Raw genomic sequence first — 25,711 nt, forward strand, 5'->3', positions numbered from 1 at the left:
GCAATTAAAAATTAAACAAAGCAGCGACTTATAGACAAGTCTAACACCTATTATTTGGAAACAGTAGTTTAAGAGTCATTAGGGGTCTGTCAGTGTGCTCTTTTCGCTGTTAGTGTTTCTCACTTAGATGTTTCTCAGTGTATAAAAGAGTACCTTCAACTTAGCTTTAGAAGCAAAAAATGGTTTAGTAAGCCCTTTGAAATTCTACCCCAGCTATACACCTTCATAAGCAAAAAAAAAAAAATGTATAAAGTGCATGTGCAACACTCAATTGATCTTGACACCAAACACGAGGCTTCTGTGAGTGTTCTCGAACATCTAGACACAAGGATGTCGGCAGTGTTGACACTTTTCGCTCCGGAATGTTTTCAACCTTAGTAAATAATTAGACAGCGACTGCAAAGGAAGTAACCGATTATGAATATATTAAATACTGTCATTCAAATCGTTTACAGCGACACTCTTCATAACAGAGCATGCTGCTCTTCGCATGAGAAAAAAGCTCCAGTGCCAACATCAACATGGTTACATTGCATGATAATAAAAGCACTAAAACATGATCATAAGTGCACCATAGTAAAGACTGTCCAGAGGAGAGGCCGCTACAGAGTAGAACAGAAGAGAAGAGAACTGCATCTGACACATATCAAGGTCTGTTTGATTCCCTATCGAAAGGACCATCGAGTTAAAAAAAAAAAAAGGCTACAGCTGAGCTGCTTTTTTAAAGCGCTGAATAAACAGACATAGTACCACAACGCATGAAGGCCAAAAGTACGCAGACCTGGGATTGTCCCAGCGACAACAAAAGAGCAGCATGTTTGCTTGATGGGCAAGTCAGCTATGTTTGTTTTTTACACAAATTCGAGTTCCGGCAATCCTCACAGGCAGCAGACATGTTCTGAAGATGGTAAAAGGAAAACGCATATCCCTTGCAAAAAAGAGGGAAACAAATAAAAAACAATCATGGAGGAAGCAATTCGTTTAAACAAGCTATTCAGTGCCAAACTAATAAATACTTCAAGTAGCAAAAAAATGAATCGGGTAAAAAGACCACAGGATTGGGGGATAAAGGACTACTTCAACCCAAAACACATTCAAATGATTTGCATGTTGACTCATGCCTGTTTGTTTGTCCAGCGAGCCTCTTCCATCATAAGGCTGACGGAAGCGGTTAAGTGATTACTGGCCTCAATGCAAAAGTGCAGACCATCTTGATTCACTTTCCGCTCTTTTTTGGCCCTGCTGGTCTTTTGGCTTGCCACAGGTGGTTATGGATAGTCAGCGCGTCAACACTAACGGACACAGTCTTGGCGGGGATTACAGTGAACTGCTTGCGGTCCGAACTGTACTTATATATTTTGTCGATCATCTTCTTAGTGATGCTCTTGGGCCCTGTGCCGGTGAGCTTTTGGATCTCCTCTGTGTCGGGGAAGTAGGAGTAAAGGGCTCTGAACTGGCAGCCACTGTCCCGGAAGAGAATCATCAAGTGGTTGGATTCACACTTCTCCAGCTCCTACAGGTCAAAAAGGAGGCAATTCAATTATTCTAGTTCACTATCAAAGTTTAATGGCAACATCACAGAATACTACTTGCATGCCATGAACCTGCAAACTGGTCACACACCTCAAGAATGGAGTTCTTCTGCGGTTCATTTACTTTTCCAGCTAAGCAGCAATGAGAGATGGCATTGTGGATTATCGGCTTGTTGGACTTTGCGCTCGGCTCCTTGAAAAGCTTGGGTCCTACAGTGACGAAATATTTAAAAAATATATATAATAACTTCAATATAACACTTATTAACTCAAACACATGCTGAGATGTTGTTCATGGTTAGTTCATGTTAACCAATGCATTAACTAATGTTAACTAATACAACTTGATTGTAAATGTAACCAAAAAAGCTTTATGATACGAGAAAAATCAACTACACAGAACATTTTTTATGTTTATAATACAACTTATGTAGATCCAGATTCTGGACCAATGGAATTCCACTGTGGACGGGGCTACCAAGTAGAAAACAAATGACCGATAAAATGTCTCGTCATGGCTGGTTAGGCCAAAAACTTTTTTTTCTCTTCAAAACTTGTGTTTTGTCACTTGTCCCTTGTTTTGTTGGTGTCCCTGTCTGAACCCTATACAGCGCTCATTGATGCGTACAGTTGCTTCTCAGTCGCCATAATTAAAAGCTAAACTACCTCATCCATCACACTCTGACAGCCAACAAATGCCCCAAACCTCTCTATTCTCCTTCTAAACAATCTCTTAACTTACAGCTTCAAAGGTTATCTGTGGTGAATGTGAAGATAAAATGCATCAATGATAATGTAACTACGCCATTTTGAGCAATTCCCAAATAACTGACATGAACTTAAGCATTTTAGCAATGATTTTTAACTCTTTCCATGGCAAACAGAATTTTTCAGGTTTCTGTGTTTTCACTGTTAGATGCTAGGGGGGCGCTATTACGCATCTTCTGAATGAGTAGCGATCGTACGCAAGCAGATCAGTCAATCAATCAATCAATCAATCTACTTTATTTATATAGTGCTTTTACAATGACGATTGTTTCAGAGCTGCTTCACGGTGTTAAACAGGGCAATATTGCAACAAAATTTGATTTGGCTGTACAGTCGTACTGGAGAAAACAGTGATGTTATCAGCTTATTTTAATTTATCATATAGCGACAATGTTGGCAGATCAGTATTATAGTTTATAGTAGTGTTGTCACGATACCAAAATTATGACTTCATACTTTTGACTTATACTTCATACGATACCAGACTAAAATACCTCGATACCGATACTAAATCGATACCACGGTAAAAAAAATTATTGAATAATATGAGAGCACTTATTATTCTGTGTTTTATTTTTTCACAAAAAATTCACGTGGCCAGCATGTTTCTTAGGGTTAGGGTTAGGCATCATTTTGATTTGAACGATTCTGATTCTTACTATCAATTTCATTTTTTTTTTTCTATTCTTGATTCCGATTCTTTGAGGGGTGTCAAAACATGTCACAACAATATTCAATGCTATTTTCGATACCACAGGGGATGGGGGGTGTGGGGGGGAACACTGCATATACTGTAAAATAGATATTTTTAATATATACATTTTTTTGTCCATCTATTGAAAGTCTAGGCAATCAAAAAAAAAATCTGAAGAGATCACTTTAAACGATAAAGCTTTTAAGCTCATATATAAACATTGATCCACTACTATTAAAATTATCTCAAATATTTGCTAACTCAATGTATTTTTTTTACAACGGGGTAATTGTGTTGCAATAGCTTACACAGAGCACAAGGAAGCTTGATTTTGAAAGATAAAGTGAATTTAAAAAGACAAGTAAACAGTAATAAAATAAGAACAAATAAACAGATTACAAACAATAGCACAAATAAATACAATAGAATAAAAGATACAAATGAAATAGACAGCTATATTTTTTCAGGTAGGTCTAACATTCAGGTACGAATCTGAATTTAAAAAAATGCCAAGTAATTAAATTTAAAACAACATTGGATAATGTTCTTTCTAAAAAAATGAAATAGCCTAGAGATGAAACCATTAAAGTTACACAATTTGATCAGTCAGGAGCAGAGTGATTGTTTGTCTTTTTGTAGTTTGAATAACTGCTGTCCCTTTAAGACCTAATGCACAAATGGAACACTCTTCCTGTTAATGTTTATGAATGTTTACGTTAATACTCTTCAAGATGTGCACTGAGAATTTTTTTGAGTGTATTTGACCAATAATAAGCTGGAAAAAGAAGAAAATGTTTGCACTTGTATGTCAGAGGTTGCTTTATTATAGTGTGCGCGCGCTTCAGATGTGAGCGCGAAATATGCGAGAATTAGAAGAATTATGTGCAATCCGTGCGAAATTCAGACCGATCACACACTAGCACTAACACGCTGTCATGAGGAAAAGTCCAGCAGAATGCGCGTTGACCGTGTTCAGAGGTTAACCGGGCTGAGTGAGAATATGCCGGTGTGTGTCAACTCGCTGTTGGTCGGAGAGCAGAGGAGAGCGCAGCTGGTATCGATTCTGTAGAAACTAAGTATCGTATCGTTTCATATATTTCAGTATCGATACATGGAATGGAATTAAATAAGACCTAATGAATTAATTTTATTTATATATATATAGTTGCATAACTTGGATTGTATCGCGATATTTTGTTTGGCGATACTGTATGGATATTTATATATTTATTTATTTACATCCTAGATTCGTGGCTTTGTGTTCGAATGAAGTTCAGGGTCATGCCCAATACATTTAATGGCATTTCAGCTTGTTTTTGTAACATATTTCCATTACTGGGTTTACCAATGGATTGATCTGTGGAAAGAAACCACAGACTGTATACAACCCAACCGTTAGATGGGACTGTTATCTCAGAACGTATCTGACGCGCGGAGCAGGAGAAGCGCAAGGTGAATGTGTGTGTGTGTGTATGAGCAATAGCAAACCTCACAAGACGATAGAATTATTCCGCTCCCGCGGTTAACAGAGCTGAAGTGTGGACTCATTTTGGCTTCAGCTACAAAGAAGCCACTAAGGAAATCGACAAGTCATTTTGTTTGCAAAATAGGCCAAGTTAAAATCCAGTACTCGGGAAACACTGAATCAGAGAGCTTGCTTAACATCCCGTTGTCATCCACACTGCTAAGAAGCGTTTCGATACAATATAGCACATTTTCCTCTCAGTAACAAGATAAACACACTCCAAAACTGACAGTGCTGGCAGCCGAACGAAAGCATCTGATCATAGTGATGTGGATATGGCTGCACCAGCTCTGCAGAACAGTAGCCTACTTGAAATAGCCCTTTATACAATAGACTGTGTTAAAGAAAACAGCTTTACAGTATTAAATATAAATCAAACAGTCATTCAGTCATGGAGCGAATGATCGATGCACTTTCTGTTGCTAAATAGTTTAGATAAGAAAAACTGCTATACTGTGAACCTTTAAAACATGTACACAAAGAATCCTGCAGTCACTTTATTATTTCCCTTTACTTAGATTGCACAAAATAGTGATATGATACTATATTAAATAAAACAGTTACTTGTCACGTTTTATGCATATGGTTGTGTTCTTTATTCTTTTAAATCAATCTTTCTAAAAAAAAAATATATTTTTTGTCTTACAATAATCGCAATATAAAGTATCTTAACCCCTGTATCGTGATACGTATCGTACCGCCAGATTCTTGGCAATACACAGCCCTAATTAAAATGGTCAAAAACACTGCCGGTGGCTGGTATCTTGTTTTGTTTGTTTGTTTTTACGCTGCCAGGGAAAGAGTTAATACACTGGAACTATCCTGTAAAGCAATTTAAAATTATGGAGGACAAATATAAAACTTTTAATTGTGCACATACAAACTTTAGCTGTAGTCAACAAACAATGATAGACAAAAAAAGCATGTATTTGCTCTTTAAAATGTATTACTTGTCAATTTAATGGCAAATAAGTGAAACACCTCAGGCCAAATTAATCCACCAAAAAAAAAATCTGTGCGATTATGTACTCAAGAACAAAGACAAACATATTGGCTAATGCATGGTCGAGATTACATCAGCATGCTGCCATTTTTAACTCTATCCCAGTGCAGAGGAATCTAAAGCAATATAAATAATTGAGTACACCAGACCAGCATGTGGTACCCACAACTATTGAGCATCAACACAAATATACACCACTTGTTTCCTACAGAATGGAAAATGAAAAACTCACCGGTGTATTCTGCCATGGATGTTGATGTAATGGAAGACGCGGTGGAACCGTTGTCCCAGTCTCTCTCTGTGGTCCGACTGGAGTTGCGACTGAGGCCTGGAAATGACTCTACTGATTCCCCTCTGTTCATGGAAAGAACAAACAGCAACATTAAAGTGCTCTGGAGGTCACAGTCTGAACACATTCAATTGATTCTGAAACAAATTAATAAAATGCAAGCTGCACACACCCTGTAGGACAGTGGGAAGGACTTACCGTTGAGATCCCGCCCCTCCTGAGTTGACACTGTCTGGTTCAGTGGTGGCCACAGAAGCCAGTGATAGACTAGAACCAGACTGGGCACTGATGAGATTCTCATCTGGTGAGGGACGTACAGTTTCATTACTTCAGTTTAAGTGCCATCAAATGTTTAAAGCTTGGCAATAATGCAATGCCAGAAAGCATGATTTAACACTTACTGGCAGCAGGGCACTTGGAAAGCATAGTTGAGGGTTCTTCTTTTAGCACAGACTTCGGCCTTTGTTTTTTGGCCTTGGGTTTGGGTTTGGGTTGAGGTTGTTCTTGCTCCTCACACAGCTCTTGCTGTTTCCTGCGAAGATATTCCTGCTTTATCAACTCTCTCCTGGCCTTCTCCTCCTCTTTTCTGATTCTTTCCTCTTCAGCTTTCCTCCTGGAATTGGAAGAGAAGAGAGGCTTTAAACATACAAACTCCATAATAAAATGCAGAGCTTCTCTTTACCATTTTTATATTCCTGGAGGACTGCACTTCAGGGGTTGTCAATACCTGGCTTCATCTCTTTTGAGCTCACTTTCAGCCTCTATCTGCTGCTTACGGAGCCGTGTCTCCTCTGCCTTCTTCTGTTGTTTCAGCAGAAACGCTGCTCGCTTTTTGGCCAATTCATCCTCTGCTTTTTGTTCATCCTGCAGACATTTATTTAAAAAAATGTTTAGATGTTTATATTTTCTGAAACAGGTTTTCTTTTTGGGTTAGTGTATACCACAAATAAAAAGTAAGCAGTATATAAAATAAATAAATAAATACAGATAAATACTGTTTTAATGTATGCCCACTGCACTGACTTTACCTTGAAAAAGAAGCCCATTCCAGACTTCTTTTCCCCATCACTTCCATCAGTGGTGACATCCAATACATTAGTGCTTTCTTCATCTGGGTTGCCAGCCAAATCAGACAAGTCTACTTCAATAAGATTGGCTTTTCCTCTTGAAATGTCCTCTAAGGAGAAATCATCCCTTGCTGACCTATCATCAAATGTAGCCTCAGTGTCCCGTAAAGTACTGGTCATAGATTCTTCGAAAGTGACACCAAGAGCAACAGAGCTTGGTTCCCTTGAGACCATCCTCAAGTTAGCTTCATCATTAAGGTGGAATGTAGTGCTTTTTGGATTCCCTTTGTCTTTGTTGAATGAGTCAGATCTTGCAGAGCTTTGCACAATGTCCTCAGACTCTGCTTTAGGAGACCTGGCCCCTTGAATGAGCCTGGCAGAGGGGCTGTCAGTTGGTGTAGGCGTAGAGCTCTTCTGCCCTTTGCTGTGCTCCTTAAGCAACAGCTCTGAAGGTTTGGAACGAGACCGTGTTGAACTTAGTTTGGGCGGCTTTCGCATCACAGGGCTACCACTTGGTTCAACAAAATGTATAGAAGCTCTGATCCTGGGTTCAGATACATTACTTTGGTCACTGCTAGGTGGTGGAGCAGCACCTGTTGGAGACTGGAGATTCTGCTTCATGAGCACTTCCTGTTGGAGGGAAAGTTGCATCATTTTCTGCTGAATGCTTCCTATTGCCTCATTCAGCAACTCAATGGAGCGATTGCATTCATTAAGATCTATCTCTTCATCCATATCTAAGGCACTAGGGGATACAGTTCCCCCACCTGCCCACTCAAGAGATGCCTTCTCTGGCTCTTCAGCCTCTCTCGGCCCATCTCTCAGAGGAGCAACACAGGTATCATCTTTTGATGACTTCTCTTTCTCTTGATTGAGTTTTTGGCCTTCTCTCAAATAGTAGTCCGACTTTGTAGGCTGTGGGAGAGTGTCACTCTTCCCTTTTTTTACTATGTGAAGGAAGGCTGCTTTCCCAAGCTTAAGCCTTTGTCTTGCCGTCAAGACCTCCATCTTCTTCTTTTGGGATTCAATTGCACGTCTCTTTTCTTCAAGTTGCATGTGAAGCTGAACAAGTTCAGAGGCCAGCATGTTGGTACCATCTTTGTTCTGTGGTATGGGACTCTGGTCTCTTTTCATCCTCCAGGAGGTCAGAGGAAGAGGGCAACTCTCTGAGCCATCAGGTGTTGTGCGTTGTGAGCTGCTTGTGCTGGACCGGATGTCTTGGTTGCTACCAAACCTCTGCATCTTTCGTTCTGCAAAACTGGTCATACGCAAGCTGCCGCTAGCCACACTGCTGACTTGGGACTGCAGGCCAGGGCTAGAGCACCTGCTCCCACCATCCTTATCCTCATGTTCCTTTACATTCATGTCCTCTCGCAGTTTGGCCGACTCTTCGTCCTCCTCATAGAACTGTTTCTTGTCTGGATGGAGCTCTTTAGTGAGCTCTGCATCTTGCTCCTCAATAGTCTCCACAGTCTCAATATCAGACCCTGGATGGATGTCCCATGCTTGGACAGGCCTCTTGTCCTCAGGCACAGATGAATGAAGGTAAAACCCAGATAACTGCTCAGTAGAAGACTGCTCAACGCTACTTGTCGCTAGTGGTTTGAAAGCTTGCGTTTGCCCAGGGGCTGGAGGTATAAGTTCACTGGATTTATGCTCAATAGTTGTCTCAAACTCAGAGCTGGTGTTGGGGGTAAAGGTCCGGTTAAGGGTGTGCGGAGGTCTCCGTCTGGAAGATGAAGCGCTTTCTGCTCCTGCCACTCTTCGTGCTGACCCTCGATGCCGTCCTTCTCCTGACTCCTCGTCCTTATTCAGGCTTATAGACTTCTCTTTGGCTGGCCTGAGAACCGCAGGCATCAAAGGTTCCAGGAAGAAACTGGCTGTTCGGGAATCTGAGGATGCTTCCTCCTCTCTTCCCCAAATGCCTGCTTTAGCACCAGGAGAAGCATTCTCTTGTTCTGCATCCTCAGAGTTTAACAGGGTGGTGTCATTTTTAGTTGAATCAGCCCTGGCGATGGATACTAGCTCATCCTCCTCATCCATGTTAACGTTGCCCAGTAGACCATGGCCATTGACCCGTTTAACACTGCCGTGACCTGGATGGCTCTGGTGCTTTGGTGTGACAGTGGAAGCCAGGCTGTCCTCACTGATAGAGCAAGTCAGACTAACACTGTCGCCCGAGGCCAAGTCTGCATCGCTGTCCATGGCAGAGTGGAGAACATACCGATTCAGCTGAGACAGTGGCCTGATTATTATGATAAGACAAGAATTAGCAATCTAAAAATAAAATCAATGTAATGTAATGTCTTAAAAGATTTATGTATTTATATTTATCAATAGTGTTGTACCTCTGCCGTTTATCTGACCAAGCCACAGATCCTCTGGTGTGACTATCTTGCGTCAAAGAATTGGAGCGATTTCGACAGGCTAATAAGAAAAGCACAAGTCGGAGAATTTGATTACCTGATTCTAAGTCACACTCTAACACAACCGCTAAAATTTCTGTGCTGAACTGATGGATCTAGGTCTACCCCCCACATATTTCATATGTGAATTAGCAAGAAAAATTATTACAATACCTTATATGTATAATTCTTAAAGGTAAAGAATTCATACTCTTACGAAATCCGTACTTGATTTGTGTACTTCTTCCACCACTGCTTAACGGTCATAAAAATAATGGGTAAGGGATCATCATGGGATTAAAACCAATTTGACTTTCTTTAAGCCAAAGTGGGTGGTGGCAATATGGTAGAATTTTTGACTATCGTCTTTGACGCGGATATGTTGCTGAAAACTGAATAAAAGCTTCATGTTCATTTGACTGCTTTTGACTTAATTGTGAGAACCCCCCTAAAACGTCTATCATACAAAATAATTTCTTGCCGATACAGTGATAGAGAGTGCGTTATACTCGTAGCTGAAGTCAACAGCGGCTGGCTGAACGGAGCGGCACGAGACGAGTCTGTGACGTCAACTTCCCTCTTCCATTGATTGGCTACGGGATGAGCTGTCAATCTAGAACTAGTGGACAAATGGTGATGCTAAGACCCGCCCCTGATTTACATGAAACATTGTACTGCAACATTTGGAGTTGCAGAAGTGCAGAATGTGGAAACAAGAGCAAAGGAGAAAAGAGCTCAGACAAACAAAACATGAAAATAAGAGCAGAAAACATGATTTTGTGTGCAAATCAGATAATTTTGAATTCATAATTCAGTTGAGCAATATAATTTTAAACTTGTTTAAATGTTTGACTCGCGCTTATTATTTGTATTTCTATGACCGCATTGTTTGATTCTGCATTGATTTTTCAGTTTTGTGCGTTATATTTTCACATGTGTTTTTAAAATTGTGATTCATGCTTATCATTTTTTTATGCTTGACTTCAATTCAATTGGTGGGAAATTGAGCCCATAGTATTTCTTTAAATGGCAGTGGAAGATTGATGCCATACCTGTGCTTTCCTCTCCTGGCTGAGCCTTCTTTTGTCTTTGTCTCAGTGGCAAAAGTGGATGGGAGGGGCTGAAGCTGGAACTCCCCTTATTACTGAAACAGCAAGCAGAGAACAGTTGGCAAACCACCAGCACAAAAAAATTAGGACGAAATATCTCCAGGCCCCCAGAGGTCTATCCAGCCAAAATCTAATCGTAACTGACATTAAACATTTTCCATGTGGATGGACAAATATAGACAAGCAGCACTGGTCTGCTTAGGACCTTTAAATGAATAACTTAATCTAAAACAGGTTGAATACAACAATTACAGAGCAATATTATTAGCACTAGCATGACATTAAAATGCCTTTTATGTCCAAGTAGCTTGTAATTTAACTTTGCCTGTTAAATAAAAGGAAGCATAGTGAACTTATTAAAATTCATTTTCATACTGTCTCAGCATGCTGAAAAAACACAGGCATAACATGACAAGGCAAGACGTTATGAGTATTGTATGAATCATAATCGTGCAAGCAAAGTTCTCTCTAAAGTGCATGCATGAATGTCTACACACTTCTGAATTACAAGCAACATTTCCCACAGGAATATTGAAGCCCACAGAGGTTACAGAGCCCACAATTTTTATTTATCCGTCTTGTATTGCTCACATCATGCAATATGCTTGTGCTTTAAAGGGTATGCAGCTACATATTAAACTTTGTCAGCAAGTTAATTAAAACACAAACCAACAAAAAATATCTAAATCTAACCTTGACCTCACTAATTGACTAGTAGGGTGTTGGACCCATTCCTAATTACAACATAAAAGAATCTCAAGGTTAACTTGATTTTTTTTCTTTTTTTTCTGAAGAACATGACAGAAAAATAAAAGTAATGGTATCTAGAAAAGTAAAGCATCCCCCTGACACGGTTAGCTAAAACTTCAATACATAATGTTTTTGCTGTTTTTAGTTACTGTATAAAAATGAAACCCCCTAAGAGGTGGCCTACTAAAATGTGAAATATTTGTATCATTTACTAATTTCATAAACAACTCAAGGGTTGGTGCATGGTGTTTTTCTATTCTGGTAACCGAAGTAGTAGGGGACTGCCTGGAAGAAACTGTTTTAGTTTAGCGAGAAGGGAATATTAATTAAAATCTATTTTTAATTATATTTTAGTGTTCGACCAGATCACTGACATTTACACCCACAACTACCACAATGCATGATTTTACACATGGACCAGAGACAAAAACATAAAGCACTTACAGAGGCTCAGATTCTTCAGGGTGCAGGAAGTACCTGTTACAAACTTCCGGGCTGCTCTGGACAGGAAGAGCTGGATCAACCACACCGGGAGACACCAGGAAGCTCCGTTTGGTGGCATTGGAGATGGGCACAGTTGGCCTGGCACACTTGGGCTGAGTCATTGCTCTTGCTACAATGATAATATTAAGTCATATTGTTAGTACAATAGTATTTCAGGACATTGGTTGAGGCTTCATGTAATATTTATTGGATTTAAAAAAAAAATAGAAAACACAAAATCAACAACTTTAAAGGGATAGTGCACCCAAAAATGAAAATTACCCCATTATTTACTCACCCTTTAACCATTCACTTCAGAAGGCCTTTATTAACTCCCTGGAGACGTATGGATTACTTTTATAATGGATGGGTGCACTTTTTGGGGCTTCAGATGTTGGGCTGCCATTCACTGCCATTATAAAGCTTGGATTAGCCAGGGCTTTTATTTAAAGGGGTGATGAATTGAGAAATCAACTTTCCCTTAAGCCTTTGATATATACAAGTTCATTGTGATATAAGAATATCCTGTAAGTTTCGCAGCTGAAAACTGCCTTTTTAGTCAAAGAAAAGCTTTTATTGACACCAGGCCCAGAAATGGAGAGCTCTAAAATACATATCGATTAACGACGTAATTGAATGGGGAAACGCCGCCTCAACAGATAAAGACGCATGCTTCTGTAGCCCCGCCCACCGACTCGTGGAGCTAAACGGATCGCAATAAACATGCTGAAGATAGCAAGATATTGTGCTGCTGCTTGTTTGCTTCATTTCACTCTGGAATCGTTTGTAAATAAAACACAGGTTGATACTGGATTTGCAGACATAGTGATTAAATCACATTGCTGTGCATTCTATATTGGATCGGAGAAGAATGGTGCAGCACACTTATGTGAGTAAAAAGTGTTTTAATATGTGATAGTATTGCATCGTTATAGATCGTTTTGATTATCTGTACGCGTCTAACAGAACATACCTTAACGCGCTGTCGCAGGCTGGAGAATACTTTATTTGTTGCTTCATTGCGATTCGGGATCAGACTCGGACATGTAACGTTATAGGCCAGGGCTCGCAAAGCCCAACATCCTGGGGCTATGTGTTTTCCAGACGGGCTACCAAAACGTAAGCACGTCGGCAGGCCGGTGAATCATAAATAGTGAAATAATATTCATTTCTTGATCTACGTTGTTCACTCATTTGATTTCATATTTGAAGAATGAGTGCGAGCGTGTGTGTGTGTGTGTGTGGTTCGCACTTATATCCACCGATAGGGCAGGCCAAATTAATAAAAAATTATATTGCAATCAATCGTGGGGGGATAAGAGATGAATATTTGTGTGTGTACGATAAAGATGTTATGTGAGCCCTGTGAGAGAATCACTACCGTTGCTGCTTTCAAAACAATCGCTCCTTCACGTGAACTGCCAGGGGAGCCGAAGTCTTTAGTTCGGCACGCCGATCAAAACCGAGCGCTCAGGAGAGAGCCTCAAAACCAGTGTAGAAAATAGCCTATTACTTATTCATTATAATGTTTTTGAATGTAAAAACCACACGAACATCATTAGCTGACCTCAAACAACAGTATGAAAAAAAACACAAAAAAAACAGTTCATGACACCTTTATTTTAACTCTGATTGTATTCGTCTGAAAGAAGAATGTCATATACACCTAGGATGGCTTGAGGGTGAGTAAATCATGGGCTAATTTTCATTTTTGGGTGAACTATCCCTTTTAAGCACTGCACAATAATATGACAACTGTACAGCAAAAAACTCTCTTCACCATCTTTAAATTCCTGAAAATCTCTCGGCTGGACAAACTCGGGCTTGACAATCTCAAACCACCAGAACAGCTCCGCTATAAATACCATGACGTTGTGCTGCAGAATAAAACGAACAGCGAGAGAATCAAGAACAGGTCCATAAGGAAATGAAACATCCTGTTAATGATGAGATGCATTATACATAACTGAATAACTTACCTTGAGCACAGGAGGTGCATACAACATGTCTTCTAAAGTCAAATAGAAGCTTTTGTTAAGGTACTCATTGGCAAACTCTTTCAGCAGCTGGATATTATAAAGGCTGTCTGCTATTGAGGTCACCTCTTTCAAGCAGATATCTGCAGATAAAACACAAACTTAGCAAAAAAGCTATAATCCTGAGGTATGCAGGCTGTGACATTCATGAATGCTCAACCAAGGGCTAAACCCAAAAGAAGTCAATATTTGCTTGCGAGTCAAAGTATCATCAAAAAGAACATTTCAGAGAATTGTTACTTAAAACGAGATGCAATGCGAGGTACAGCACAAAAGGAATAAAAGTACAGTCAATTAACATTATGAGAAAGCAAACTAACAAAGACAAACTTTAAGATACCAACGGTATCATTTTTGATATGCAACTTTCTAAGGCCTCTAAATTCAACAATCAACTAAATCAACAATAAAGGCATCGCTGAAAAATAATCATTCAAAATTGTGTTGTACACAATCTACTACATGCCTTCGGTCGTCTGATTGATAGCTTTTACCTTTATAGCAAGTAAAATGCATTTTTGGATAATTCTAAAAATGTGATTTTTTTCAGGTTGTGGGTACATCTGTCTTTTTGCACCTATAATTAAAACTACAGAGCTCAAACCTAAGCATTTAATTATCATCCTTACTAAGACATTATTGGGAGCTATAGAGTGAAAATGTATTTACATTGTAAGTAGTCTGCTATACTGATATTTGGCAATATACATATCAGCAATTGCAACAAATAGCATTATTTTGCTCAACTTGGGCCTCTGAATAACATACAGGAATTTTTCCCTCCCTTGTAATATACGGTCATACTGTGAGCCATGAAAATATTACTTTATTTTTAGATTATTCTACTGTTATTATCATTATTATTTTGTCTAGAGGGTCAATAAACTTACATTTCAAAACAGATTTTCTGCCTATTATGTAATGTCAAGATTTAGAGGATGAAAATGAAGAGCAGCACCAGGCTTAAAGGTGAAGTGTTTAAATACTTCCTCCTTTCTCAACTAAACATAGTAAATAACTAAGCGCATAATGATTTTCCAAAAACCTTAGCTCTGTGGCCCCATCAAAACATGTTTAAGCTGCCTGACATAACAACAACTGGCTCGACCAATGGCGTAACTCTAGAGGGTGGTCTACTTATAATAAGCTGTTTAGGAGGGAGTAGGAGGCGGGGTGGAGGAGGCAGTAGGAGTGTTTGGGAAACCTGATTAGGTTTGGTGCTACTTGCAGTGAAAACATTGCACACAGTCTAAAATACCTTTAGACTAGTTAACTAGTCTAGTATCCCTAGAGTTATTTCACTCTACCATCAAGCTTCATCAGGTCTGGGCAGTAGAAATGGACCACAGTCAGCAGTGCAGCACCGTCACACACGTCCCTGATCAGGTCCTCCAGCAGGGGGAAGTAGGGCAGCTGTCTACCCGAGGCATGATCCCGCCGATACCGTACCTACAGGTGACATGACAGGAAGCAAAACTGTCAAAATCACATACAACAACAGTTTTTATTCCACAAAGTAACCTTTGGTATATGTTTTTTTTTTTTTTTCAAGAGAGACAAAAATAATGTTTAGAAGAATGCCAAAGCTGCTCCTCTCCAAAATATGAGTGAATAGGGACTCCAAGAACAATAAATAAATAAATAAATAGACATAAATAAATAGCTGTCAATCAACTTTATTTTTTTTATTTTAAGTAATTAAATCGCAGCTCACATTAAAGTTAAAGGGGTACTTCAGAGCTGGGAAGATGAATCTGTATTCAAACTGGGTCATTAATGTAGCAGAAATGTAAAATTATTTTTGAATTTGGTGCCTTCTAGACTGATAAAAGACGGGATGAAAGACAACAATTCCCAGAGTGCTTCACTGCCCTGTGAGGTCATTCCCAAAGCTACCGCTACTGGATCCCGTAGCGCAGCCAAAAGATGACAAAAAAGTAACTTCTTCCACTAAAACAAAATCTTCTGCTTCACTATAGCTCTAACATACCAAGTCCAGGCCTAATTCTTATTCACTTTTGTTGTGTGGCAAAGACAGCTTGGACATTCTTCTCAACTACTAATTTTGTGTTTCATTGATAAAGCAATACTATAAGGGGTTTGGTTAATAGATTGTGGCGCTTTTAATTTTGGGGTAAACTGCTCCTTTATGCAACAATACAGCAGAACAGTGACTGGCCACAATGTAGTTTATCACAACAAACTTAACTCAAGAACAACTATTATGATATGATTCATGAGAGCATGAAACATAGATATGCTGTTGAGTTGATTAAAAAAAAAAAAAAACAAGAACAAAAAATACAATCAATCCGCAAATGTAGTGGTCGACTGGTGTGGACTGTTTGCTGGCCATTGTCAATATCTTAGAGCAGTGGCTCTCAATTCCAGTCCTGGGGACCACCGCTCAGTAAATTTTGTAGTTCTTCTTTATTTAATACAGCTGATGCATTATGGGATCGTCAGCTTGATAGAAAAGAGCTCATGAACTGAACTAAGTGTGTCAGATACAAAATGTGCAGAGCGGTGGGTCTCCAGGCTCGAGAGCAGGGAAGCACATGATCGATTTAAAGCCTATATGCATATCACCACATTGTACGACACTCATGCATAGAGGTACATGTATACAAGAAAAAAGTATTATAGCATTTAGATTTATATTAGACAGATCTGTTAAACAAAGGTAGTAAATTCATGCAGACAGGCACGCCAGGTACTGGGATTCTCAGTGCTATCAAAATAAAAGTCCCTCTTCTCTGACTCTTAAAAGGATATTTCACCCAAAAATGGGGTTCACCCATTATTTTAATTTACTCAACCTCAAGCCATCCTAGGTGTATATGGCATTCTTCTTTCAGATGGATACATTCTGAGTTTTTTGGGGGTTTTTAAACGCCCTAACTAATCCAAGCATTATACAGGTGCTGGTCATATAAGTAGAATCAAAATATCATCAAAAAGTTTATTTATTTAACGAATTCCATTCAAAAAGTGAAACTTCTATATTATATTCATTCATTACACACATACTGATATATTTCAAATGTTTATTTCTTTTAATGTTGATGATTATAACTGAGAACTAAGGAAAATCCCAAATTCAGTATCTCAGAAAATTCGAATTTTATGAAAAGGTTCAATATTGAAGACACCTGGTGCCATACCCTAATCAGCAAATCAACTCAAAACACCTCCAAAGGCCTTTAAATTGTTATCAGTCTACTTCTGTAAGCTACGCATTGACAACCATTGACATCTTGCACAAGGAGGGCAAGACACAAATCTATTAATTTGCTTGGACAGAGCTCTCTGAACATCCAGCCTCTATTGCAATGGCAATAGTGGCTGGCTGCAATAGAGGCTGGCTGTTCACAGAGCTCTGTCCAAGCAAATTAATAGAGGGGCGAAGGGAAGGAAAAGATGTAGTAGAAAAAAAGTGTACAAGCAAGAGGGATAACCGCACCCTGGAGAGGATTGTGAAACAAAACTGTACAAAGAGTGGACTGTAGCTGGAGTCAGTGCTTCAAGAACCACTACACACACACGTATGCAAGTTTCAGCTGTCGCATTTCTTGTGTCAAGCCACTCTTGAACAACAGACAGCGTCAGAAGGGTGTCGCCTAAAGACAAAAAGGAAATCAGGGTCCCAGAGTCTAGAGGAAGAGAGGAGAGGTATGCAATCCACATTGCTTGAGGTCCCGTGTTAATTTTCTACAGTCAGTGATGGTTTGTGGTGCCATGTCATCTGCTGTCATATACACAGCCGTACACCAGGAAGTTTTAGAGCACTTCATGCTTCCTGCCGCTGACTAACTTTATGGAGATGCAAATTTAATTTTCCAACAGGACTTGGTACCTGCACAGTGCCAAAGCAACCAGTACCTGGTTTAAGGACCATGGTATCCCTGTTTTTAATTCGCCAGCAAACTCGCCTCACCTTAACCGCCACTATCAAAGCAACCTGGGCTTTTATTACACCTGAGCAGTGCCACCGACTGATCGACTCCATGCCACGCCTCATTGCTGCAGTAATTCAGGCAAAAGGAGCCCCAACTAAGTATTGAGTGCTCAATGTTCTCATGTTCATACTTTTCATTTGGCCAAGATTTCCAAATGTCCTTTCTTTGTTTTGGTCATAAGTAGGGCTGGGCGATATGGGCCAAAAAAATTATCACGATATGATTTTCCATATCAGTCGATATCGATAAATATCACGATAAATGTAAAATCTTTATTTCTTTAATGTTTAAAGGCATATTTTTGCTCCTGAGTGAAAGATATAGAAAACAGACAGTTAACTGTGGTTTTAAACTATGCTTTATTGTCAAAACATGACAAACACTTCCCAAACAGGTAAACAATTTATTAAAACTAAGGTAGATTTATTTATTAAAATATCAATTGTGGTAAGCATTTTTTTTTTACTCTACACTGTATATCAATAATATCATTACTTAATTGTGTAAGTCGTAAAACACTAAAAATGCAAATGGGCAGCAAAAAAAAAGCGTTTTAAGTTAAGAAACATTTTGAATCCCTCCTCTCTTGCCTCACAGTGGATTGGTCCACTGTGCGTCACTCTCTCTCTCACACACACGCACGCACGCACGCACGCACGCACGCACCTCACCGACACACACACCTCACCGACAGTGGGCCGGTCGGGAGAGGAGGGAGAGAGCAAAGTTCAGTATTTGTGGATCTCCAGTAAGGGCTGTCTAGTCTATTTTATTCATTTTAAACATCAGATTAAATTATTTCTCTTTTGATACAGGCGATGCGGAGTCATTAATACATCACCAAAGACAAAAAATTATGATAGCGATGTACAAGTCCGATGTTTTAGTGATTATAGTTTGGTAACGTTAGCTTGCAAGTCACCCACTACAACTAACAAGGTGATAAGCCTGCTGTGCGTGAATGTAGTTAATGTAGATTTACCGCTGTGTTGGGCTCAATGTTAAATGGAAGAACTTCGACGAAGCGCGATCATTTAATAACTAAATTCCGTGTGGTGAACCTATGATAAGCAGCCCACGCATGTCGCTCTGGGATTGCCAAAATATCTCCAAACCACTGAAGTTGAGTAAACTAACTTGTCAGTGATATCTGTGTCCTTTGAGCTGGTGGTGAGCGCTGAGTTTTCTTCACTATTGCTCATTTTTATTGCTCCACTTTACTCCAATCCTGTCAGCCACTGTGACTGTAAACAATAGCGCGTGCAGCACCCAGAAACCCAGTCTGCAAAACGCATGCGCAGAATTACGCATAGCGCATAAATATTATATCGAGAATTTATCGAACTGTTAAAAAAAGAAAACAGGGTCCTAGAGTCTAGAGGAAGAGGAATGCAATCCACATTGCTTGAGGTCCAGTGTTAATTTTCTACAGTCAGTGATGGTTTGTGGTGCCATGTCATCTGCTGTCATATACACAGCCGTACACCAGGAAGTTTTATCATTTTATCGAGGAAAATTATATTGTGATAATTATCGTTATCGTTTTAGCGTTTTAGCGCCCAGCCCTAGTCATAAGTAATATTCTCATTTTCTGAGATACTGAATTTGGAATTTTCCTTAGTTGTCAGTTATAATCATTAAAATTAAAAGAAATAAACTTTTGAAATATATCAGTCTGTGTGTAATGAATTAATATAATATACAGGTTCCACTTTTTGAAATGAATTAATGAAATAAACCAACTTTTTGATGATATTCTAATTATATGACCAGCACCTGTAATGGCAGCCCAAAATTTTGAGCTAAAAAAAGTTCACCAGTTTATTATGAAAGTAATACACACGGCTCCAGGGGGTTAATAAAGGCCTTCTGAAGCGAAGTGGGGTTTTGTCGTGTATGGGTTTTTGTAAGAAAAATATCCATCTTTAGTATGTTAAAGTAAAATATCTAGCCTCGGTACTTAAGAAAAAAAAAATGTGACGATGACGTCAGACATTGCGCAAGCGTTTTGAACTGCGTGAGGCGTTACACTTTCTTCGTAAAAAAGTGAATACAGAAGACAGTCTGCCAGAAGCTAGATATTTTATTTTATAGTAAACGTTTTAGTATATAGTATTATATAACATAGTATAAGTTTTAAATATGAATATTTTTCTTACACAAACATACTGATTCACTTCAGAAGGCCTTCATTTGGATTACCCCGGAAGCCATGTGGATTACTTTTATAATGGATGGATGCACTTTTTCGGCTTCAAATTTTGGGCTCCCATTCAATGCCATTATAAAGCTTGGATTAACCAGGACTTTTAAAAATATAATTCCGATTGTATTCACCTGAAAGAAGAATGTCATATACACCTATCATGGCTTGAGGGAGAGTAAATTATGGGAACATTTTAATTTTGGGGTGAACTATCCCTTTAATAACCACACAGGAAAAAAAATACATCAGCCAATGCAAATAATAATTTTTAAAAAGCCAAACACCGGCCTATATATTAACTAGAGCAATATATTAGTCGACCACTACACAAAAGCATCTACACATTAAATCACAGCAGCCAGTCATATTCTTGTAAATATATTCAAATGTATATAGCCCTGACACCAAGTCTAGGTTTCAGACAGGACACAGTGAAAGCTAGACAGATCTAAAGGCAGAAGAATGGAGACATGGAGGATCTCTGTGCTATTACTGAAACCCCCACAAGATCCAGCATGCAATGGGCAGATACAAACATAAGATCAGGCTAAAGGACAGACACACCCGAGAGACAGACAGAACAAGAAATAGGCAAATAAAGATGGAAATGACTGCAAAAGAGGAGAAGACGAAAGCTGAAGTTAGAGACTAACACACACAGACTCTCTCTCTTTCAAACACACACACACACACACACACACGTACAAGTACGCTTAGCGGCATGTGTTAGCTCATAACCGCATGTGCTCAAAGGGTGAAAGGCAGATCATTTTGCGTGATTACAGCGTAAGCCACTGGAAAGCAGCGTCTCCCAGTGTGCACTGATTAGATAAAAGCGTGGCTTGAGTGGTGATGGTGTACGTCGGGACTGACACATACTACGCGTGCAGTGGAGAGGAAGCACTCACAGCCAACTTACAGGTACTAGTTTCCAATACCATTTTGAGGGAGACTATCCCAGTAGCAAGGGAGGAGGTTAGAGGGAAAGAGAGGGGAAGAGGAGCAGAGAGGATGTAAAGTCAGGGAAGAAAAGAGCAGACAGATGTGACCCTGCTATGAGGTTAGAGGAGAAACAGAAGGAGTGATGCCACTGAAAATATTAGATCATTTCCACAAGGCTATAGTTGTTACGTTAGTATTATCTATTCAGAGGAGTCTGAATAGAAAACATTTCCGTTTACACCTTATGTCCTGTTTACACCTGGTATTAAACAACCGTTGCATTGATCCGAACAAGTGGTCAGTTGATTGTGTCTCAAACACATCTCGAGTGAGTGAACATTTGATATCAGAAAATAGGGCTGCATCATATGGGGGAAAAACAAACTGTAATTAATTTACAAAACCAAACCAAAGAAAACAACACTTTTCTCCCTCACATTTCCTCCAATGCAGTTTGATTAATGTTTTCTAGACACGTACAACCCTGTTAACACTTGTCTTTAACGATGTTCACTTGTGAATGGATTCCTCAAGACAGATGTTAAAACCAGGTTTAAACAGCACCTGAGAATTAAAGTTTTTCAATGTATGAGTGAAACACTTCTACTGGGATGTCTAGTACCTTCTGATGACTTGGAGATTCCAGCAGATGCTGCTTTGATTTGTGCTCCTTCTCTGTAAACTCCCTCATTTTTAGGTTCACCTGCAGCACAAAGAAGGGATTACTATGATACATACAAAAGAATTCATAATAAACAGCTGAAGTTTTTACACCCTTCTTTTAAAAGTGCTGGCAGAGGTCCCCATGCTAGCATGAATGGACATGATCTAGCCAAGCGTTGAAAAGCCACCTACGGGACTAGACAAATGCAGGTGCGCTAGTAGTACATGTAACACACAATATATCTATTCAACCGTAACCTTCACCATTTAAACTGTGTTTAGTTAAAAAACAAGTTAATATCATATATAAAAGATAGTTCCATTACTTGACTAAGGGCTAAGGGTCACACCCATCAAAAAAAAAAAAAAAAAAAACACACCTTGTTAATCCAGAAGACCATAGCATCCTCAAGGTCAAAGGGGAGCTCCTTGGAGGCACTGAACGTGGAGAAACGCTTCACGCAGGTCACAACCTTCTCAATGCTGATCATCTCGACAGTGTAGGACATCATCAAAGCATCAATCATGGGGATGTGAGAACTCTGTGCCACAAAACAGGGGAGAAAGAAGTGTCTCACTACTGCTCTTTCATGCAGCATAAGAAACAAGAATTAACTACATTTTGTCAACTGACTTTATAAAAAACTGTTTTCACCATACATTTCATGACAGCATAAAGAACATGTGTAAATGTAGAACTATTAGGAACATTCATTAAAAAAAAGCTTTCCAAAACCGACACACAAAGTTTGTTAACCAATCATTAAACATTAACCGACAAAATTGTTAAAGGTCCCCTATTATGCCCCTTTTTACAAGATGTAATAGAAGTCTTAGGTGTCCCCAGAGTGTGTCTGTGAAGTTTCAGATCAAAATTACTAACAGATCCTTTATTATATCATTTTGAAAATGCCAAATTTTGGGTTTGAGAAAAATTAGCTGTATTGTGTGTGTCTCCTTTAAATGCAAATGAGCTGCTGCTTCCTACCCCACTTTCCAGGAGGAGGGCAAAGTCTCTTACATCTCGTGCCTTGGATACTCTGCCAAAAACTAAAACATCGGTTTGGTTTTTATGACCATCTTGTGGTCACACTAGCGTAACATTGCAGTTCTTCATCATCATAAAGGTTTATATTCTAAATAAATAATTTCACAAATCAATAGAATGAGATTCCCAAATATATGTGAATATCCACCCACCGTCTACTTAAGCCAATCAGATCACGGCCATATCGTGCTGACCAATCGTAGCACGTTTCTACGTTTCTGGAGTCTACGTATTTGTGGATTATCTTGAGTCTAGACGCTAGAAATGTTTCAAAATCCACGTGCTGTGCTGCAATCCACAAATGCGCAAGATGAGATCCACAAATGAAGAGGAAGCCATCAACAAATGCACAGGAAGCAATTCACAAATGAATGCAACTTATGCAAGGCAGAGTTCTGTGTTTTTGGCATGTGTGGATTTTTTTGTTACTCACAAATATCATTGTATTTATTTGTGAATCTAATTTACTTTTGTGAAACTCCCGCATATATTTGTGGATCTCATTCTATTGATTTGTGAAATTATTTAATTTTTGTGAATCGCTTTACATTTATTTGTGGATAACAATATATTTGTTTGGAATAATGCAACAATATTACCCCCATAGTTTTAAAGCCATCAGTCTAAACTTCTGATGCATGGTTTTCTGAGCACACACATCCAAAACATGCGCATATAAAGCTGGCTGTTAGTGTCCCTTGAGTATTAAACCAAGTTCTCTGTCACGTCTTATTGCGCTTAAACTGTCAAATGTAAAAGGCAAAAACATCAAAAATTAAGTTTATTTAAATTTTTTGTACGCTGTTAAATGCTCTGTCTATGCTAATCAGAGTCATTCAACAGTTGTGGGCGGGGCCTGTGCAATGTGACGTCACATTGCATAGAAACTGCAAAAGGCTTATTACGAGACACTGCTTATGATTTATGAGAATTAATATTTTTTTAAACTGTGGATTTTTACCATTATAAGATGGTTGTGTACACACACTGCCAGTTCACATTTATGTTTTTAATGGCCCCCTTTAAGGGTGCTGCTTTTCCTCAGACTAAGAAAAAAAAAAGTGAAAAAAGCTTTGTGGATATTATTTCTTATTTAGCCCAAAGAAGGTCATACTGCTCTTGCTAACAAAAATAGAGGCCAAATAATCTGCCAAAAGTAAAGTGCCATCAAGATGAAGTAGGTAACATAATATTTCGATTTCGCATTTGTCACGAAACGTAAATATGTAACATTCCTCATACTGCTACACTATTGTACACTCCCTCGTGATTTGAATAACATATTACAAAATACACCAAGCACTTGAACATTCAGTCTTAGTTTGAGACTATGAAAAAAGCCCATCCAGTTACCATGGCAACTCTAATAGCAGTTAAACACTGACTTGTTCATACGGGCTCACAGCACACGTCAGGGCAATCTCAGCAGACTGACCCATGACTCAAGCCAATAGTGTCAGCGAGTCTTTTTCTCAGATACTCATTTCAGACGGCTGAGGGCTGACAAGTCTAAATCAGAAGATTGGAGTGTGATGGGCTTTGGACTCAGATAAAGGTTGTACTAAACCAGAAAAGCACTCTATCACACTACTTCTAACATCTCTGCAGTTCTATGCACAGTATGCAATTTGCATGAAATACCAAGATGACCAACTACATTTTCCAATATGTGCCGTATAACCAGAGCACACAGTGTACCACAATGAAATACTGTAAAACTGACTAAATCATACAAGATTTCTTTTAAATCTCATTATTTCATCAGACAACCAAGAGTTAAGATACACCAATTAAAAAAAGCAAAGAACTGCAATCATTAAAACATACCAAGTCTGTTTACAAGTCTGGAGTCTGTAAGATTGTATAAAATGTGTTTGAAAGAAGTCTCTTAAGCTCACCAATGCTGCATTTATTTGATCAAAAATGTATTGCATTTATTTGCTGCTCAAGAAACATTTATCCAAGTTGAAAACAGTTGAGCTGCTTATTTTTATGGAAACCATGATTTTTTTTTTCAGGGTTCTTTGATAAATAGTTAAGTTGAAATATAATTTTGTAAAAATGTAATAGTCTTTACTGTCCCTTTTGAATTTAATGCATTCCATAAAGAATAAAAGTATCAATTTCTTTAAAATAAAAACTTACTGAAACTTTGAATGGCAAAGTACAGTGAAGTAAGCAAGACAATAGTATTCCATTCCAATAGGGATTCACCGATACCAATAATCGATATCATGATCAGGGCTATGATCAGGGCCGATTATATCCTGTTAATTAAAAGGGTACGGAAAAACTGTTGTCCGATTGCAACTCATACCGTGTGAAGAAAATCTCCTGTGTTGAATTTAAGGCAAGTTAACGTGACAGTAAACACATTAACAGTAAAAAAAAACATGAAAGCAAGGGGGTAATCTAGCACTCGGAAAGCGTTCCACCCATAGGGGCGGCCATTGCTAACCAAGCTATCACCTGCTGTTAGCAGGTCACTTTGACAGTGAATCACTTTACATCTGAGGCGTTTAAAGACTCCATTTGTCCATTGTTTATTTCTAAAGAAACACGACAATGCATTAAAGGCTCCATTACCTTGTATCTTACACTATCGCCCCGCAGAAGCTGTTTTTGTAAAAATAGGCTAACGATTGCGTCATAACCAACGCGACTCTGTCGCACAGTTGAGAAATTACCGTAAAGACATGGAGACAGAAGCAATCTTTTACTGTCTATGAGACAGTGGGGGGGGACGTGGAAACAAAGTCCGATAAAGTCAAGGGAGAAGAATGAGGAAAAGCCGATAGTGAGCCAAAAACATTTAAAGCGGGGGGGGGGGGGGGGGGGTGAAATGCTGTTTCATGCATACTGAGCTTTTTACACTGTTAAAGACTTGGATTCCCATCCTAAACATAGACAAAGTTTCAAAAACTAATGCTGGACGTTTGATCGAAATTGTTAAAAATACTCCTTCCGGTTTCTCACAAGTTTCGGAGAGTTTTTTTTGAGTATGGCTCGACTTGACGTTAATAAGAGCGGAAGGTCCTTGTATGGGCCGTATGGGCCCTTCTCCCGGTAGGGTGCGTGCGCGCGTGACTAGAGCGAGAGAGGAAATGCACGTCCATAAACACTGCTCTCAAGCTGCAGATCCAGTCGTCCGTGAACACTTATGTCGGTTATAGTCTGCGCAGCGCTCCACTTCATTCCTCCACTTTGACATTAAGCGACTTCAACGCTTCAG

General features: G+C 39.1%; 1 protein-coding gene across 3 annotated transcripts in view; it reads right to left on the bottom strand.

The window, feature by feature from the left end:
* Positions 1–403: 403 nt before the first annotated feature.
* Positions 404–25,711, bottom strand: part of camsap1b (calmodulin regulated spectrin-associated protein 1b) — a 36,750-nt gene continuing 11,442 nt past the window's right edge. The window contains exons 4-19 of one of the 3 annotated variants that reach the window (XM_067438088.1): positions 21,812–21,973; positions 21,391–21,471; positions 20,746–20,778; positions 14,969–15,110; positions 13,605–13,744; positions 13,406–13,502; positions 11,620–11,755; positions 10,336–10,427; positions 9,227–9,305; positions 6,840–9,123; positions 6,539–6,675; positions 6,213–6,424; positions 6,010–6,112; positions 5,755–5,876; positions 1,624–1,742; positions 404–1,513 (exon numbers count right to left, since the gene is read on the bottom strand). In XM_067438088.1, the coding sequence (XP_067294189.1) occupies positions 1,217–1,513; positions 1,624–1,742; positions 5,755–5,876; positions 6,010–6,112; positions 6,213–6,424; positions 6,539–6,675; positions 6,840–9,123; positions 9,227–9,305; positions 10,336–10,427; positions 11,620–11,755; positions 13,406–13,502; positions 13,605–13,744; positions 14,969–15,110; positions 20,746–20,778; positions 21,391–21,471; positions 21,812–21,973 (4,236 nt within the window). In that variant the 3' untranslated portion in view covers positions 404–1,216. Of the gene's footprint in view, positions 1,514–1,623; positions 1,743–5,754; positions 5,877–6,009; positions 6,113–6,212; positions 6,425–6,538; positions 6,676–6,839; positions 9,124–9,226; positions 9,306–10,335; positions 10,428–11,586; positions 11,756–13,405; positions 13,503–13,604; positions 13,745–14,968; positions 15,111–20,745; positions 20,779–21,390; positions 21,472–21,811; positions 21,974–25,711 lie in introns of all 3 variants that reach the window. The other 2 variants (XM_067438086.1, XM_067438087.1) reach the window with 2 other exon arrangements.

Source organism: Pseudorasbora parva, chromosome 3, assembly GCF_024679245.1.
Source record: "Pseudorasbora parva isolate DD20220531a chromosome 3, ASM2467924v1, whole genome shotgun sequence".
Lineage (NCBI taxonomy): Eukaryota > Metazoa > Chordata > Actinopteri > Cypriniformes > Gobionidae > Pseudorasbora > Pseudorasbora parva.